Source organism: Hyperolius riggenbachi, chromosome 9, assembly GCF_040937935.1.
Source record: "Hyperolius riggenbachi isolate aHypRig1 chromosome 9, aHypRig1.pri, whole genome shotgun sequence".
In the NCBI taxonomy this organism is placed as follows: domain Eukaryota; kingdom Metazoa; phylum Chordata; class Amphibia; order Anura; family Hyperoliidae; genus Hyperolius; species Hyperolius riggenbachi.
The window spans coordinates 54,699,943-54,719,480 of NC_090654.1; the positions used below are offsets into that span (position 1 = coordinate 54,699,943).

The following is a 19,538-nucleotide window of genomic DNA, read 5'->3' on the forward strand; positions in this document are numbered from 1 at the left end:
CCCCCCCCCCCCCCAAACTCCTCGGGGGGCAATCCAGGCAGCGCTTCCATGTGAGGCAGAGCTTTCAGCGGCAGCTCTGCCTCTCCACGTGTCTCAGCCCGGATTGCCACCGCTCTCCCCCCGCCCGTCTTTCTTCACTGAGAGGGGAGGCGAGAGGCGTAGATACGCGCTGACAGACGCGTGTAGAAGCAGAGCTGCCTCTGAAAGCTCTGCCTCACATGAAAGCGCACAGGGCACTAAAATCCACGGCCAGGGAAGTCGTGGATTTTGCAGGGGGAGTTTGGGAGGGATTTACTTAGTGTCAATCTGCGAGGATGCAGCGTTTTAGTTAGGGGAATGATGTTGAACACATTTTTGAAATAAAAAGCTGAATTTTAAGAGACTTCAGAGTCTCTTTAACCTCCCTGGCGGTACGCAGATGCGGTGCCTGCGTCTGCGGGAGGGATTTTTTTAAATTTCGAAGTGTTTTGTCAGAGTTAGCTAGCACTAGGCTAGCTAACTGTGGCCCCCAAGTCTCCCGGCACCGGTCTGACCCCCCCGATCGCCGCCGGCAACACTCACCTGTCCGCGATCCCGCCAGAGCCACAGCTTCCCAATTCTCTTCACTCCGGACATGACGTCATGCGCAGTTCCGATCCTCCCCATAGCGAAGCCGGGTGCTGATTGGAAGGCTGTGCCATCGCGGGATCCCTGGGGGTATGTATACCGGAGGTGATCAGAGGGGACTGGAGGCACTTGGGGGACATGGTTAGCTAGCCAAGTGCTAGCTTAACCACATAAAGCCATTTTTAATTAAAAAAAAAAAAAATCCTCCCGTGGCCATGCGATCCCCTGCGGCGGCTAGCCCGACACTGTGTCGTGCTTAACACCAGGGAGGTTAACAGACAATGGGCTCTATTCACTAAACTTCTTATACATGACTTATCACTTACCGGTAATTGATAAAATTAACCTTTCAGCACATTTACAAGCAAAATAATCACTCAACGTAAGTTGCTCCTGATTAACTTCATTTCAATATTACTTACCGTATCTTACTTTTTAATTATATTTTTTTGCTCTTTGGAAGTTTTAAAATGTAATATAGATATAGATGAAAACAGGTGAAAAAGCTTTGTAAATCATAGCCAATGCGTTGAGACACACCAACTCTTAACCTCCTGGGCGGTATCCCCGACACTGTGTCGGGCAAGGAAAACTTGCTGAAAGCGGTATGCCCGACACAGTGTCAGGCATGATGCTCAGGAGATTTTCTAAAAAACTGTGGCCACCCAGGAGTAATCTGCAGCCATAGTGCCTCAAAGGATCTCCCCTGCTACAGCTGCATACTTCCATGTCTGCCTCGCTCCCTCCCTCCGCAGCCATGTGGGTGACCGGTGCTAATACTCACTGTGTTTGTCACCTGCACCGATCACACCACCAGCTCTTATGTGTCCACAGTAAACCGGGGAGCGCGCGGCTTGATGACACCATCAAGCCGCGCCCCGGTACTGTGAACCAGAAAGATCAGAGCTGGTGGTGTTACTGGCGTGGGTGACAGGCACCAATGAGTATCGGCACCAGTCACCCGCATCGAGCGAGAGAGACAGACGGGGAAGTAGGCAGAAGCAATGGGAGATCTTTCAGGCGCTATTGCTGTGAAGGGAGGTAGGGAGGTGGAAGGGATCATGTACTGGGGGCATGCATGTATAGCTGGCTAACTTATACTGGGACACCTATGGCTAACCTATACTATGGTCCTTATGGCTAGCTAACTTATGCTGGAACACCTATGGCTAACTTATACTGGGACACCTATGGCTAGCTAACTTATACGGTGACACCTATGGCTGCCTAACATATACTGTGGCTGGCTGACCTGTACTGTGGTACCTATGGCTGGCTGACCTATACTGGGGCACCTTTCCTCGGCTATCTTTACTGCACTTATACTCGCCCTCATCGTGTACCTCCTGATAGTAACGTTCCCTGGCGATCTGTGTTGATGACGCCAGGGTCACGCATTTTTTTTTTTTTTTTTTTGTATTGCATGATACAGGACAGGTAATGTATAAATGCACACGGGGGGTACATATATACACTAGGGGGACAGCGGCGAGGCAGCGGACACAGCCAATTCCCAAAAGATTTCATGCTGAAATCAGGAATCGGCCTGCGACGTATGGGCAGCTGACAGATCTCTGTCTAATCAGATTTGATTAGAGAGATTTGTCTTTTGGTCGAATCTGTCCATCACTGCTAGATGTATGGCTAGCTTTACATTCATATTAGTGCTTGTTGAACAGCTGCAGCTTGTAAATGATCAGATTTTGGGAAGTCATTTTGAAATGTTGGTTTTGATTTGATTTTGTGTTTCAAGCTTTTATTATACTTAAAATGTATACTAGACCCTTCCTTGAAACATTTTGGTAAGTTACAGGAATCCATTTTTTCTATGAAAATTAACTGGATCACTTTTCGCACGAAATCCATCAAACTGAGCGCCAGGGAGGTTAAGCATTAAAGGAGAACTGTAGAGGGAGGTGTATGGAGGCTGCCATATTTATTTCCATTTAAGCAATACCAGTTACCTGGCTATCCTGCTGATCCTCTGCCTCTAATACTTTCAGCCATAGACCCTAAACAAGCATGCAGCACATCAGGTTTTTCTGACAATTTTGACAGATATGACAAGATTAGCTGCATGCTTGTTTCTGGTGTGATTCAGCCACTATTTCAGCCAAATAGATCAGCAGGGCTGGTATTGCTTAAAAGGAAATAAATATGGCAGCCTCCATATACCTCTCACTACAGTTTTTCTTTAGGCTGCTTTCAGAGTGGGACGTTACAGGTGCATGTTAGAGCAGCCTGTAACGCAGCCCAACTCACTGTAATGAAAAATCAGTGGGCTGTTCACAGTGCCACGTTGCATCACGTTGTAATGCTACACGTTGAATGTAAGTGCAGCATGCTGTGCGTTAGACGCGGTTTTAGCCACGTTACACTGTTTGCACATGCTCAGTAATGATTTTTTTTTTTAATTTATTTATTTACTTGTGCAGGAGAGGAGGAGGGGAGAGTCTGCTATTGTGGCCAGCCACATGGCTAATTAATATCCACTGCACTGCAGTGTAGTGATGGGAAGTTCGGCTTTTTTCAATGAATCAATTCATTGAAAAGAGCCAGACTTCCCATCACTAGGTTCAGTCCTGCTGCAGTAGTGATGGGAAGTCCGGCTCTTTTCAATGAATCGATTGAGAAGAGCCGACTTCCCATCACTACTGCAGTGTTTACTTCCTGGATCGGCCGCTTATTGGCTGGTGGGACCACGTGATGCTGAGTGTTCCGATCACGTGGTCTCCAGTAATTTTTAACGGCGCACCGAGAGCCTCATAACGCGGTTTTATATAGCGTTCACCTTTGCCACCAGCAAGCGTTGCGTTAGGGGACGTTATGTGACCTTAACGTCCTCTGCAACGCAACGTCTAAGTCTAAAAGAGCCCTTAAAGTATCTGTGTTTTTATTTCCACCAGAGATGCATTTTAACTAGACTTAGGATATAGCTGTAGAGTAACTGCTAAATAGAAATCGTAACTAATCCTAGGTAAGAGTACTTGTAGAGGATGCAGACAGGAACAAAGATCATTGATCAGGCCCTAGGCAATCTAACTGTAGGTATATCTAAGGCTACATACTCACTACAAGACTGCAGAAGATGGACGAACGAAAAAAACTCTCCTAGGGGGTACTCACCTCAGGTGGGGGAAATCTCTGGATCCTATTATTATTATTATTATTTTTTATTTATAAAGCGCCAACATATTCCGTGGCGCTGTACAATGTAAGAAAACAAACAATGGATACATAATGATACAGACAATGATATACATCAAATATGAACACTGATACAAAATACAGCACTGCTGATTACAATTTGATTTAACATGATGACTAAAATGTATAAATGTCTAACAGAGTGCAAGCAATTAAATTAATAACATTCCATGACAGAAAAGGGTGAGAGCCCTGCCCTTGCGAGCTTACCATCTAAAGGAATGGGGTGGAAACAAGATTGAGGCTTCCCCCGTCCTCCTCGGTCCCACGTTGGCGGCGAAAGAAAATCCTCCCGGAGCGGTGGCGCTGAAGTATTTACCTTCCCGGCTCCAGCGCAGGCGCAGTATCCGCTGTTCCCGCGGAGATAGGCTGAAATAGACGTAAGTTGCCTGCGCAGTAGAGCGGACCAGACGGAGATCGGCTATTTCCGCCTATCTCCGTCAGAAGAGCCTCAACAGCGCCCCCGCTGGAGTTTGGAAAGGTAAATATTGAACAGGCTGTCGGGCCGCTGTTCGGAGGGCTGCAGCAAGAGCCCCGTGGGACAGAGGAGGACGGGGGAAGCCTCATTAGGATCCCGAAGCTTCCCCCTCCCGAGGTGAGTACCCCATACCCCCGCCCCCCCAGGGGACAGTTTTCTTGTTACAGTGTCTCTTTAAACGATCTTTATCTTGAACATAGGCACAAACAACGGACGCAAACTGTCGTCAAACAATCGCAGTTATTAATGCGGGGGTTAATGGCGATCAGAACGACCATCCACAATTGATTCCGTCATGATGGTTGTTCATAGCAAATGATAATTGTGTGCAATTGGCCGCTGAACATAGTTTAACAAACTTTTGTTAACCAATGTTGTGTGAAATTGTGCAAAATCGAACACGTAAAAGTTGATTAGTAGGTATGGGCCTTTAACCTCTTGACGACCAGCTAACGCCGATTGGCGTAAACTGGTCGTCTGCGGGTTACCATGGAAACGGCCGCTCGATCGAGCGGCCTTTCCATGTCAGTTCACGGAGGGTGTCTCCGTGAACAGCCGGAGAGCCGCCGACAGCGGCTCGCCGGCAAAATGTAAACTGGCGGGGAAGAAATCCCCGCTGTTAACATCATACGGCGCTGCTGCGCAGCAGCGCCGTAGGGCAGATCGGCGATCCCCGGCCTCTGATTGGCCGGGGATCGCCGGCATATGATAGGCTGAAGCCTATCCCACAATGCCCAGCAAGGGAGAGGGAGGTAAGGGGAGGGAGGGAGCGCACAAAACGCTGCGGAGGGGGGCTTTGAGGAGCCCCCGCTACCCACTAATGGCCGGCGGCGATCAGACCCCCCCAGCAGGACATCCCCCTAGTGGGGAAAAAAGGGGGGTAGTCTGATCGCCCTGCTGCACTGCTGATCGGTGCTGCGGGCTGTAGAGCCCACGCAGCACCGATCAGTGAAAATTCCCCTGGTCGGCAAGTGGTTAAAGGGGACCTGAACTCTTGCACAGGACAGAAGGAATACATAGAGAAATGTACCCTGTATGTATTTAGAAGTTTAGTCTGTTTAATTACCCCGCATTTGTGTTTAATCACAAGTGTAATTTGATCTCTCCCCTCTGTCACATGACTGCAAATGGCAGAGATGGCAGATAAGCTCATTTGAAAGCACAGAATGTTAACAATCTGTCTGCGTCCATGAATCAGGAAGTAGAAATAGTGCAGATTTATTTTAGGATTTGTATCAGCTGTAACAAAGATATAATTTTTTTTTTGTCTAAAGATTATGCTGTTGCATATCTTTTAGAGCAGAGAGGACGTATTGAGTTCAGGTCCGCTTTAAGAGTGATATTCAGGTACTCTGCAGGGGAATGAGGCGATTCTTCCTGTATTACACATTCTTCATGCACAATCTGAACCAGGTTCATGGTTGATAGAAAACACCTCTGTGTTCAATGTGCACAGCATTCTCAGTGGATTCCCTGCAGCTCTGTGGGGAGTGCATATGTAGAGTATAGTACTACTGTGTAACTTTGTAGTCGCCAAACCCAATTTTCACAACATATCAAATTAATTGATTTCATGAACAAAGGGAGTGCATAAATTTGCATAAACCAGCATCAACGCAGAATTATTTGCATCTGATTGACCATCCCTGTTAGCGACACAGCTACACATCAAGCTTTATTTTTGAAGCCGAGATTCTACTTCTATAGAAAAGATTCCTGTGTACACATCATATATACTGTAGTCACAATCAGATGTGTATATCTGACTTTAAAAACATGGTGACTGCTTTATTTGCAGCAGCACAAGTAACTATTTTTTGATTGGTTTATTTCATTTTTGTGGACTAAGCACTGCTGTTACTGTATATATGTTATTTATGATGCCTGTTATCTGAGAAATAAAGCATTCTATCATTTTCTCTTTTTAATTAGTTGAAATTTTATTAGGAGTCTGTGCATTTTGTTTTCTGACTCCAGGTACCCAAAAATTATTTGACTCCACAGCCCTTGCCTGACCACCGCCAGTCCACCCTCTTGCCTGACCACCGCCAGTCCACCCTCTTGCCTAAACACTGCTTAACCTGACCCCACTAATCCACCCTCTTGTCTGAACACTGACTGACCTAGCCTCATTCACTGTATTGCTACTTCATTATTATGCTTGAAATCTACTGGAGTGAACTGTGGCTGGCAGTAGAACAATCTTGAGGTGCTGTGGCCTAGTAATACTTGGCAGCAAGCCATCTACTCCATGCTAGCAGTGCTTCCACCTAAAATTGGCTTTAGACCATGATCGACACATGACTATGGTAGGGATTAGATTGAGACCCACTGAGGAACAGTTAAGTTATAAGACTAAATTAAGTGGCCAAAAAAATTAGAGACACCCTCTAATAACCAGTTGGTCCACCTTTAGCTGTGATCTAAGTCAATATTCTTCTTGGCATAGACTCAACAAGATGCTGGTACCGTTGCTGAGGAATGTTGGCCTATGCCGACATCATGGCAGCTTTGAATTGGGTCAGATTGGATGCTGACCTTTCCAAGCTTTGAAGTGATCTTTCAACTTCATCCCACAAATGCTCAATAGGAATGAGGTCAGGGGACTGAGCTGGCTATAGAAGCAGGTTAAACTCTGATTGATGTTCCTCAAACCAATTTGAGACAGATCGAGCAGAGAGCGAAGGGCCCACACCAGGCGTCTCTTCCTATTTTTCTGTGATATCAAAGGTGCTCTCTATGGTCGCCTGCTGCTAAAGCCCATCCTTTGCAATGTCTGTCTTGTTGTGCGTTAGGATATGCTTTGTGATGCACCTCATTGAATTCAGCTGTAATTTGTCATGTTATTTCCCATGTGTTGCTGCGGACTATGCGTGCTACTCGCCTTTAACCCCTCTCTTGTTCACCAGCCTTTTTTTTTTTCACGAGAATATTCCTTATCTTTTGAAGTTTTTCTTAAATGCAACCCTCTAAACGCCTAAAATACTGTTAGGTGAGAACATTCTGAAAGAATCGTCATTTCAGAGATTCTAGCACCAGCTCTTTGCCCACCGACGATCATCCCTCGTTCAAAGTCCCTTAAATTTTTCATCTTGCCCATTTTGACATTTACTTCTGTGATAACTACATCATCCAAAGCTGAACGTTCCTTATATAAGCAACTTTGTTGTTACGCTGCACTACGTCACTGTTTGACTGATTTACTTTCAAATAAGGGGTGTCTCCCTAATTTGGTCACTTAGCGTTTATACTTTGTTCAGTGCTGCGTAAGATGTCAGCGCTATATAAATCCCCAATGCTGTGGCCCACCCCAGCCACAGCAGTTCTGCCCTTTTGGCCAACAAGTGGGTCAACCCCAGTGTATGGGGCCATAATTGTAAACTAGCCATTTCCCTTCATAGGCTGCATGTAACTGAGCTTCTGCAATCCAAAATAGGTAGCCAAGACTTCTCATACTGGTAGCCATCTTTGGTTATGCCAGACTTTTCACTTTATTCCTTCCGTATGTATGACAGGTCATCACACTAGTTACAGGTACCATTTTAAAACATGTCTTCTGATTTTCAGGGTGATGTGCATCTAGAGGTGGAAGATAAATCTGAAGATGTGTCCAGGTCACGGGTGCGGAGACAACACAATCCAAACATGTTGTTCAAGAGGGCCTTCAGTGACATTGGTGTTTCCGCCAGAGGGAGAAGGTCACTGGACAGCCAGTCCAGTCCTAAGGAGGAAGAGAAGCACAGTGAGAAGAAGAGTCTGCTTCATGGGGAGAAGTTTAGAGATTCCAACCTGCCATCTAGATGGGACAACCCTGAGAAAGAGGTCATAGAGGAGAGGTTATCGCAAAGGAAAGAGAGAGTCCAACACAGGAAGGACAGCCCAGAGAGGGAGGTAGAAGAGCAGAGGCCATGGCAGAGGAAAGAGAGAGTTCAACAGAAGGATAGCCCTGAGAGAGAGATCAAAGAGGAGCGGTCATGGCAGAGAAAGGAGAGAGTCCAACACAGGAAGGACAGCCCTGAGAGAGAGGTTGCAGAGGAGCGGTCATGGCAGAGAAAGGAGAGAGTGCAACACAGGAAGGGCAGTCCGGAGAGAGAGATCAAAGAGGAGAGGTCATCGCAGAGAAAGGAGAGAGTCCAACACAGGAAGAACAGCCCTGAGAGAGAGATTGAAGAGGAGAGGTCATGGCAGAGAAAGGAGAGAGTGCAACACAGGAAGAACAGCCCTGAGAGAGAGATTGAAGAGGAGAGGTCATGGCAGAGAAAGGAGAAAGTGCAACACAGGAAGAACAGCCCTGAGAGAGAGATTGAAGAGGAGAGGTCATGGCAGAGAAAGGAGAGAGTGCAACACAGGAAGGACAGCCCTGAGAGAGAGATTGAAGAGGAGAGGTCATGGCAGAGAAAGGAGAGAGTCCAACACGAGAAGGACAACCCTGAGAGAGGGAAAAAAGTGGAGAGGTCATCACAGAGGAAAGAGAAAGTCCGACACAGGAAGGTCTCCCCCAAGCCAATCCGATCTGACCCACCCAAGCCTCCTGAGGAAGAACCAACTCCTAAGGAAAACACACGACTTGTGTTCTATGATGATTCCGATAAAGAAATAAATACTGTGAGTACCAGAATGTGTAACTATTCACTATTCTAATCCTTTGAGTAGGGTAATCTAAAGCTATTTATCCCAGCCACAGAGATCTATAGGATGGTTGTGCTGGAATGTTTATGATGTCCAGAAGAAACGCCCTTAATAATGGCCAGTTCTCTGTAAGGCAGGACCACCAGATCTGCAAGCATAGTCTACATCCGTGTGGAATTTTTATTTTGATAGTCCACATTTGCCCTAGTTGAGACTTGTGGTTCCCTTAAATGATTCGAGGGTTCTTCCTACCTTGTATAACTGGAATCCCAATGTATAAGGAGTTGTGAACTATGAGAGAAAACTTGTTCTGTAGAAGGGTCTGGGTTTATCTGAAGCGTATTTTACCAGAGCTATGCCACAGACGTTTGAATCTGTAAAACCCATCAATTTAATGGAGTCACCAAATAAAGCTGTAAAAGTGTTCTACAGTAAAAATATAATTTGAGACAGTCTTGCCATTCCCAAAGTATGGTAGGTCAAAATACCACTGAACTGTTAATTACAATTTTTTTAAACCCACCACATCATTTCTAACTTACTCCAGAGTCTACTTGCTGTATTTCCCGCACTGTCATCTTTGACGTCCATCCGTCACCACTTTAGGGCTTATTCACTATAAAAACTTCTCTAAGCACTTGTGATTTTAAAAGCTCTTGCTAATGTTATCCTATGTGATTGCTCACACTAGAGCAAAGTGATTTTGTAAAAATCCCCCATAGCATTGCATTAGCAAGAGTTTTTAAAATCTCTAGCACTTAAGGGCCTCCTAATGCCAGTGGCCGTGATCAAGGCAGCAGCCCCAGGACCACCTAACGCCATTTTGGCGTCAAGTACTGGGGTGGGGATTTGCAGGAGATCGCGCGTGCTGATGCCGTCATGGATGACGGAGCTCCGCCATCAGTCTCCCAGCGGCGGAGACACGGCTGTCCCCCTGGGTGGCACAAAAGTGATCGGCTGTCATAGGCTGAAGCCTACGACAGCCGACTTCGCTGATTGGCTGTGGGAGGGAGGGGGGGGGGATTACAAAATAAATAAAAAAAATATATAGGGAAAAATATTATGAAATCAAATATAAAAAAAAAGACATCTGCAGAGTGGTCAGATCCCACCAACAGAGTGCTCTGTTGGTGGGGAGAAAAGGGGGGGGGGATCACTTGTTTGCTGAGCTGTGGCCCTGCAGCTTGGCCTTGAAGCTGCAGTGGCCCTTTTTGTGAAAAATGGCCTGGTCTTTAGGGGGTGGTAAAGCCTGTGGTATTCTTGTAGTGTAAACAGGCCCTTAGGACCAGAGCAATTTTCACCTGTCTGCGCTCCTCCCATTCTTTGGCCAATAACTTAATCACAGCAAAATTATCTATTATCTTGTTTTTTTCGCCACATTATGCTAAGAACATTATGCTAAGAATTATTTTATTCTAAAAAGCATTTTAATTGGAATAAGGGGAAAAAAATCATCATTTCTCAGTTTTCAGCCATTATAGTGTTAAAATAAAATGTTCTACTGTGGATAAAACCCCCATTTTATTTGCCCATTTGTCCCGATTATTGCAACATTTAAAATATTTCCCTAGTACAATGTATGGCGCTAATATTTTATTTGGAAATAAAGGTGTATTTTTTCAGTTTTGCGTCCATCACTAAAGACAAGCCCGTAAAGTAAAAAAATAACAGTAATATACCCTCTTGACATACATATTAAAAAAAAGTTGAGTCCCTAAGGTAACTATGTATTTTTCTTCTATGTATATTTTGTTTTTCTATACAAAAAAAAAATTGGGGGTACTATGGGGGAGAGTGGGGGGAAATAGTTAATTTTACATGTGTTGATATTTTTACTAAATAAAATGCATTTAAATGTAGTTTTACTATTTGACCACAAGATGTCCTCGCGCATTATTTCTGATTCGCATACGTAAGTAGAAAATCAGAAGTAATGCGTGGCACTGTAACTCCAGGAAGATACAATGACGCAGGCATCTAATAGACGCCGGCATTCATTGACACGGGGACTGCGTTCCCATTCATTCATCTTCCCGATAACTGGCGGCGATGGGAGCGAGCAGACGAGTATTCACAGCCCTGGGTCTTGAAGTGAAGTTTTCCTAGGCCATGATTATACTGCATCTGGTGTGGTAAGTGGTTAAAGGCATACAGAGGTGGAAGTAAACTGATGAGATGAACAATTGTATTTATCCCCCTACTCCTAAAAATGATTTAATTTTTTTTTTTTTATATTTTATGTCATTTCTTGGCTCAATGACACATTACAGTAATTGAAGTATGCTAGAGCTAAAAATATGTGAACTATTGACTTTTTATCTCTTTCCTGCTCTCTGAAGCCATTTTCTGGTAGGAAAGTGTTTTATGGTTATAATTTCTTATTAGTGAGGGTTACGCTGTAGTCCGACTAGGTTCTGACACAGACAAACTCTCACCTGCATACCCGATTTTAACTCTCATGCAGAGAAATGAAATTCAAAAAAAAAAAAAACCAGCATAGTTATGGTATTTGTGTGCATGGCATTGTATATACACATATCCTTTTTGCATCAGCGCTTGCTCATTGGATTCACTTGGTCACACAACAAAATTCGTGAAGCTTCCAGTGCTCATTAAAACAGGTAAACGCTGTTGAGATCTGCAAGGGCCGATCCATGATTGGGTCAATCGCTCAGTCAGATACACTCTCGCTGTCGTTTTGTGCATAGATGCCCATATGTGGATTCGCAATCTATGAACCGACTACCAGAGAGGAGTTTTCTGTCTCCAAAGGAGTCACCACACACAGACAATTCAAATGCTTGCCACCACATGCGAGTCAGCGCACGATTGTAACTGTTAACACACTGTAACATAACCTTAGCTGTATGCAGGGATCGGCGTAAGATCTGTCTATCTGTGCCTGATTCAAGCATACAGGTTGTAGATGCAAGATACTATAGACCACAAGGTAACGCTTGCAGAGGAGTAAGTCTGATTGTGTATGTTCAGGAACAGGTCATAACCGTTAAAACGATTTTTTAAACGTTTTAATAACAAAAATGCATTCCACACATTTATATACACTAACATATAAACACAAAGCTTAAAATAAAAGGGGATAACTCTGAAAAGTTTACTTAAATTAATGCAGTCTGTGTGGAATAGAAACAAAGTCCAGTTGAAATGCAGGCATTGATATCACAAGTCCTTATATGGCATGCGCCCGGTCCTCCTGGGAACACATGCATCGAGAAAGCTCTTGGTTGGTGGAATTTGGAGGACTGCCAGGGGTCGGGACTGCCATCTGAGATTTGGGGCTGGCGTACCTGAAAAGTAGGTGTGTTTACCTCCTGCAGAGCATGATAGTTTTTGTACAAGCATAGAATGGCACAATTTACCAATAACCTACACCATTTCTCTCCGGATTGGCGCACAGCAAATCCGAGGGCAGATTTTTAACCTGCGGCTGATGTTTGATCAAATGACACCAAATAGCAGTAAGGTAACGTGTGCTCAGCGAACGCCAAATAACTGTTTCCATAGCCACTAGACTGCTATAAATTGAAGGAGCTATTAGGCTGATTTTTAGGAACCGGAAAATATATTCTTTTGTCTGCGATAAACACATCTTGGATTATTAGTAAGGGCCCTTTTCCACCTGCAATCGCTAGCGTTCACGCTGAACGCTAGCGATTGCTGAATCGCAAAACCGGCGATTCCCCGACGTTTGCGGCCGCGATTTTGCTATGCTATGCACTGCATAGCAAAATCGCGGCAATTATCACTCCGCCGCGCGTTCGCGTTCCCGACAAAAGCGAATCGCGGTAGTGGAAATGACCTACCGCGATTCCTATGTTAAAAAGCAAACCGTAGCGATTGTAAAATCGCTAGCGGTTTGCGGTTTTGCGATTCAGCCAGCGCAAACGCGCTGGTGGAAAAGGGCCCTGAAGGAAGTCTTCTATTGTCTGTCCACAGTTTTGTGGAGGGAAAATCTGAGAGTTTTGAGAGGGAACCAAAAAGGACTGATCACTATCTGCTTATTCTGCTACAAGGCCAGCATTTGGCCCTAACACCTACATGTGAATAGCTGATAAGGAAGTGGGTGAGGGGTCTGTTTTTAAAGGGAACCAGAGACGAAGGAACCTGAAAAATGAAAAAAGATTTTATACATACCTGGGGCTTCATCCAGCCCCATCAGCATGGATCGCTCCCATGCCGCTGTCCTGCACTGCCTCTTATCGCCAGAGGAAGCCCCAGGTGTGTATAAAATCTTTTTTCATTGATCTCTGGGTCTCCAGAGTGAACATTTGCTGTACATTTTAAAACAGAACTGACATTCTGCGCTGCTTTGCAGAATGATACGGAATCGATAATTGTCCCAACTTCATATCATCATTCATGACAACCGCCACCAAGGATAAACCAAATGGAGAGCGGTTAACCATTAGAGTCAACCACTCTCCATTTGGTTTATCCTTGGTGGCGGTCATCTGTGTTAACAAGCACTGGTGGCTGCAGGAATTTTGTTGTGTGGCCAAGTGGTTCCAATGAGCAAGTTCTGAGGCAAAAAGGATATGGTTTGTGCCTGCTGTGGAGTGGTTACCTTGGCAACTACTTAGTTATCACCCGAAACAATGTTTTAGGGGCAACTGGTGCGATGTTTGTGCGCGAACATTAAAAACTTTGGGCGTGCTAACTGCTTAGCACCCTAGTTGGCATGCCTAAAGCTTTTAGGCGTGCTTTAGTTAGCACCCTTTTGTAAATCGAGCCCCAGATATGGAGGCTGCTGTATTTATTTCCTTTTAACCCTCTGGGCGATAATCCAGAGCTGAGCTCGGGGTAAACCGCCACAGAGGATTTCTCAGGCCCTGGTGGGCCGATTTGCATAATTTTTTTTTTTTTTTTTTTTTTTTTTTTTTTTTTGCATGGAGCTAGCACTTTGGTAGCTGCGTGTATATACGGATCGCCGCCGCTCCGCGCTGATTCGCCGCTACCTGCCGTGCCCCCCCCCCCCCACAGACCCCGTGCGCAGCCTGGCCAATTAGTGCCAGGCAGCGCTGAGGGGTGGATCGGGACTCCCTCTGACGTCACGACGACGTTGCCGTCATCCCAATCGTCGCCATGGCGACGGGGGAAGCCAAACAGGAAATCCCCGTTCTGAACGGGATTTCCTGTTTGCATTTGATCGCCAGAGGCGATCGGAGGGGGTGGGGGATGCCACTGCGCAGCGGCTATCATGTAGCTAATGCTAGGCTAGCTACATGATTAAAAAAAATAAAAAATAAAAATGTGCTGCACCGCCCCCTGGCGATATTATTGTATCGCCCACGAGTTGCCTGCTGGTTTATTTAGCTGCAGTAGTGTCTGAATTACACCAGAAACAGCATGCAGTTAATCTTGTCAGATCTGACTGTCAAACGCCTGCTGCATGCTTATTCAGGGTCTATGACAAAGTATTAGAGGCAGAGTAGCAGCAAGATGGCCAGGTAACTGGTATTGTTTAACCACTTCCCGACCGCCCACTACACAGGGGCGGCGGGGAAGTGGAGCCCTGCAGGACGGCCTCACCCACAGAGGCGGCGGTCCATTTAAGGGCATGGGCGGAGCGATCGCGTCATCCGTGACGCGATCCTCCGCCGGCGCCTGTCACCGCTCGCTCGCCGCAACATCCCGCCGGCTATACGGAAGCGCCGGCGGGATGTTAACCCCGCGATCGCCGCATACAAAGTGTATAATACACTTTGTAATGTTTACAAAGTGTATTATACAGGCTGCCTCCTGCCCTGGTGGTCCCAGTGTCCGAGGGACCACCAGGGCAGGCTGCAGCCACCCTAGTCTGCACCCAAGCACACTGATTTCTCCCCCCCCTGCCCCAGATCGCCCACAGCACCCATCAGACCCCCCCCTGCCCACCCCCCAGACCCCTGTTTGCACCCAATCACCCCCCTAATCACCCATCAATCACTCCCTGTCACTATCTGTCAACGCTATTTTTTTTTTATCCCCCCCCCCCTGCTCCCTGCCCCCTCCTGATCACCCCCCACCCCTCAGATTCTCCCCAGACCCCCCCCCAGACCACCCCCCCCTGTTTACTGTATGCATCTATCCCCCTGATCACCTGTCAATCACCTGTCAATCACCTGTCAATCACCCGTCAATCACCCATCAATCACCCGTCAATCACCCCCTGACACTGCCACCCATCAATCAGCCCCTAACCTGCCCCTTGCGGGCAATCTGATCACCCACCCACACCAATAGATCGCCCACAGATCCGACATCAGATCACCTCCCAAATCCATTGTTTACATCTATTCTCTCCTCTAAACACCCACTAATTACCCATCAATCACCCATCAATCACCCCCTATCACCACTTGTCACTTTTACCTATCAGATCAGACCCTAATCTGCCCCTTGCGGGCACCCAATCACCCGCCCACACGCTCAGATTGCCCTCTGACCCCCCCTTATCAATTCACCAGTGCATTAATTACATCTGTTCTTCCCTGTAATAACCCACTGATCACCTGTCAATCACCTGCCAATCACCTATCACCCATCAATCACCCCCTGTCACCCCCTGTCACTGCCACCCATCAATCAGCCCCTAACCTGCCCCTTGCGGGCAATCTGATCACCCACCCACACCATTAGATCGCCCGCAAACCCGCCGTCAGATTACCTCCCAAATGTATCGTTTACATCTGTTATCTTCTCTAAACACCCACTAATTACCCATCAATCACCCCCTATCACCACCTGTCACTGTTACCTATCAGATCAGACCCTAATCTGCCCCTTGCGGGCACCCAATCACCCGCCCACACGCTCAGATTGCCCTCAGACCCCCCCCCCCCCCCCCCTTATCAATTCGCCAGTGCATTAATTACATCTGTCCTTCCCTGTAATAACCCACTGATCACCTGTCAATCACCTGCCAATCACCTATCACCCATCAATCACCCCCTGTCACTGCCACCCAACAATCAGCCCCTAACCTGCCCCTTGCGGGCAATCTGATCACCCACACCAATAGATCGCCCGCAGATCCGACATCAGATCACCACCCAAGCGCAGTGTTTCCATCTATTCTCTCCTCTAAACACCCACTAATTACCCATCAATCACCCATCAATCACTCCCTATCACCACCTGTCACTGTTACCTATCAGATCAGACCCTAATCTGCCCCTTGCGGGCACCCAATCGACCGCCTACACGCTCAGATTGCCCTCAGACCCCCCTTATCAATTCGCCAGTGCAATATTTACATCTGTTCTCCCCTGTAATAACCCACTGATTACCTGTCAATCACCTATCAATCACCCATCAATCACCCCCTGTCACTGCCACCCATCAATCACCCCCTGTCACTGCCACCCATCAATCACCCGCTGTCACTGCCACCCATCAATCAGCCCCTAACCTGCCCCTTGCGGGCAAACTGATCACCCACCCACACCAATAGATCGCCCGCAGATCCGACATCAGATCACCACCCAAGCGCAGTGTTTCCATCTATTCTCTACCCTAAACACCCACTAATTACCCATCAATCACCCCCTGTCACTGCTACCTATCAGATTAGACCCCTATCTGCCCCTAGGGCACTCAATCACCCGCCCACACCCTCAGAATGCCCTCAGACCCCAGCCCTGATCACCTCGCCAGTGCATTGCTTGCATCCATTCCCCCCTCTAATCACACCTTGAGACACCCATCAATCACCTCCTGTCACCCCCTAGCACACCTACCCATCAGATCAGGCCCCAATTTGCCCCGTGTGGGCTCCTGATCACTCGGCCAAACCCTCAGACCCCCTTCCGATCACCTCCCCAGTGCATGGATTGCATCTATTTTCCCCTCTAACCACCCCCTGAGACACCCATCAATCACCTCCTGTCACCCCCCTAGCACTCCTATCCATCAGATCAGGCCCAATACAACCTGTCATCTAAAAGGCCACCCTGCTTATGACCGGTTCCACAAAATTCGCCCCCTCATAGACCACCTGTCATCAAAATTTGCAGATGCTTATACCCCTGAACAGTCATTTTGAGACATTTGGTTTCCAGACTACTCACGGTTTTGGGCCTGTAAAATGCCAGGGCGGTATAGGAACCCCACAAGTGACCCCATTTTAGAAAAAAAAGACACCCCAAGGTATTATGTTAGGTGTATGACGAGTTCATAGAAGATTTAATTTTTTGTCAAAAGTTAGCGGAAATTAATTTTTATTGGTTTTTTTTCACAAAGTGTCATTTTTCACTAACTTGTGACAAAAAATAAAATCTTCTATGAACTCGCCATACACCTAACGGAATACCTTGGGGTGTCTTCTTTCTAAAATGGGGTCACTTGTGGGGTTCCTATACTGCCCTGGCATTTTAGGGGCCCTAAACCGCGAGGAGTAGTCTAGAAAACAAATGCTTCAAAATGACCTGTGAATAGGACGTTGGGCCCCTTAGCGCACCTAGGCTGCAAAAAAGTGTCACACATGTGGTACCGCCGTACTCAGGAAAAGTAGTATAATGTGTTTTGGGGTGTATTTTTACACATACCCATGCTGGGTGGGAGAAATTTCTATGTAAATGGACAATTGTGTGTAAAAAAATCAAACAATTGTCATTTACAGAGATATTTCTCCCACTTAGCATGGGTATGTGTAAAAATACACCCCAAAACGCATTATACTACTTCTCCTGAGTACAGCGGTACCACATGTGTGGCACTTTTTTACACCCTAAGTACGCTAAGGGGCCCAAAGTCCAATTTAGGATTTCACAGGTCATTTTGCGACATTTGGTTTCAAGACTACTCCTCACGGTTTAGGGCCCCTAAAATGCCAGGGCAGTATAGGAACCCCACAAATGACCCCATTCTAGAAAGAAGACACCCAAAGGTATTCCGTACGGAGTATGGTGAGTTCATAGAAGATTTTATTTTTTGTCACAAGTTAGCGGAAAATGACACTTTGTGAAAAAAAACTATTAAAATCAATTTCCGCTAACTTGTGACAAAAAAATAAAATCTTCTATGAACTCACCATACTCCTAACGGAATACCTTGGGGTGTCTTCTTTCTAAAATGGGGTCATTAGTGGGGTTCCTATACTGCCCTGGCATTTTAGGGGCCCTAAACCGTGAGGAGTAGTCTTGAAACAAAAATGACCTGTGAAATCCTAAAGGTACTCATTGGACTTTGGGCCCCTTAGTGCAGTTAGGGTGCAAAAAAGTGCCACACATGTGGTATCGCCGTACTCGGGAGAAGTAGTACAATGTGTTTTGGGGTGTATTTTTACACATACCCATGCTGGGTGGGAGAAATACCTCTGTAAATGACAATCTTTTGATTTTTTTACACACAATTGTCCATTTACAGAGGTATTTCTCCCACCCAGCATGGGTATGTGTAAAAATACACCCCAAAACACATTGTACTACTTCTCCCGAGTATGGCGATACCACATGTGTGGCACTTTTTTGCACCCTAACTGCGCTAAAGGGCCCAAAGTCCAATGAGTACCTTTAGGATTTCACAGGTCATTTTGAGAAATTTCGTTTCAAGACTACTCCTCACGGTTTAGGGCCCCTAAAATGCCAGGGCAGTATAGGAACCCCACAAATGACCCCATTCTAGAAAGAAGACACCCCAAGGTATTCCGTTAGGAGTATGGTGAGTTCATAGAAGATTTTATTTTTTGTCAAAAGTTAGCGGAAATTGATTTTAATTGTGTTTTTTCACAAAGTGTCATTTTCCGCTAACTTGTGACAAAAAATAAAATCTTCTATGAACTCGCCATACTACTAACGGAATACCTTGGGGTGTCTTCTTTCTAAAATGGGGTCATTTGTGGGGTTCCTATACTGCCCTGGCATTTTAGGGGCCCTAAACCGTGAGGAGTAGTCTTGAAACGAAATTTCTCAAAATGACCTGTGAAATCCTAAAGGTACTCATTGGACTTTGGGCCCTTTAGCGCAGTTAGGGTGCAAAAAAGTGCCACACATGTGGTATCGCCGTACTCAGGAGAAGTAGTATAATGTGTTTTGTGGTGTATTTTTACACATACCCATGCTGAGTGGGAGAAATATCTCTGTAAATGGACAATTGTGTGTAAAAAAAATTAACAAATTGTCATTTACAGAGATATTTCTCCCACCCAGCATGGGTATGTGTAAAAATACACCCCAAAACACATTATACTACTTCTCCTGAGTACGGCAATACCACATGTGTGGCACTTTTTTGCAGCCTAACTGCGCTAAGGGGTCCAAAGTCCAATGAGCACCTTTAGGCTTTACAGGGGTGCTTACAATTTAGCACCCCCCAAAATGTCAGGACAGTAAACACACCCCACAAATGATCCCATTTTGGAAAGTAGACCCTTCAAGGTATTCAGAGAGGGGCATGGTGAGTCCGTGGCAGATTTCATTTTTTTTTTGTCGCAAGTTAGAAGAAATGGAAACTTTTTTTTTTTTTTTTTTTTCTCACAAAGTGTCATTTTCCGCTTACTTGTGACAAAAAATAATATCTTCTATGAACTCACTATGCCTCTCAGTGAATACTTTGGGATGTCTTCTTTCCAAAATGGGGTCATTTGGGGGGTATTTATACTATCCTGGAATTCTAGCCC

The 19,538-nt window shown here is 46.0% G+C and overlaps 1 protein-coding gene across 2 annotated transcripts in view; it reads left to right on the forward strand.

The window, feature by feature from the left end:
- Positions 1 to 19,538, forward strand: part of TATDN2 (TatD DNase domain containing 2) — a 56,752-nt gene that overhangs the window by 11,935 nt on the left and 25,279 nt on the right. For both annotated transcript variants that reach the window (XM_068252797.1, XM_068252796.1), the window contains exon 3: positions 7,859 to 8,896. In XM_068252797.1, the coding sequence (XP_068108898.1) occupies positions 7,859 to 8,896 (1,038 nt within the window). The remainder of the gene's footprint in view (positions 1 to 7,858; positions 8,897 to 19,538) is intronic.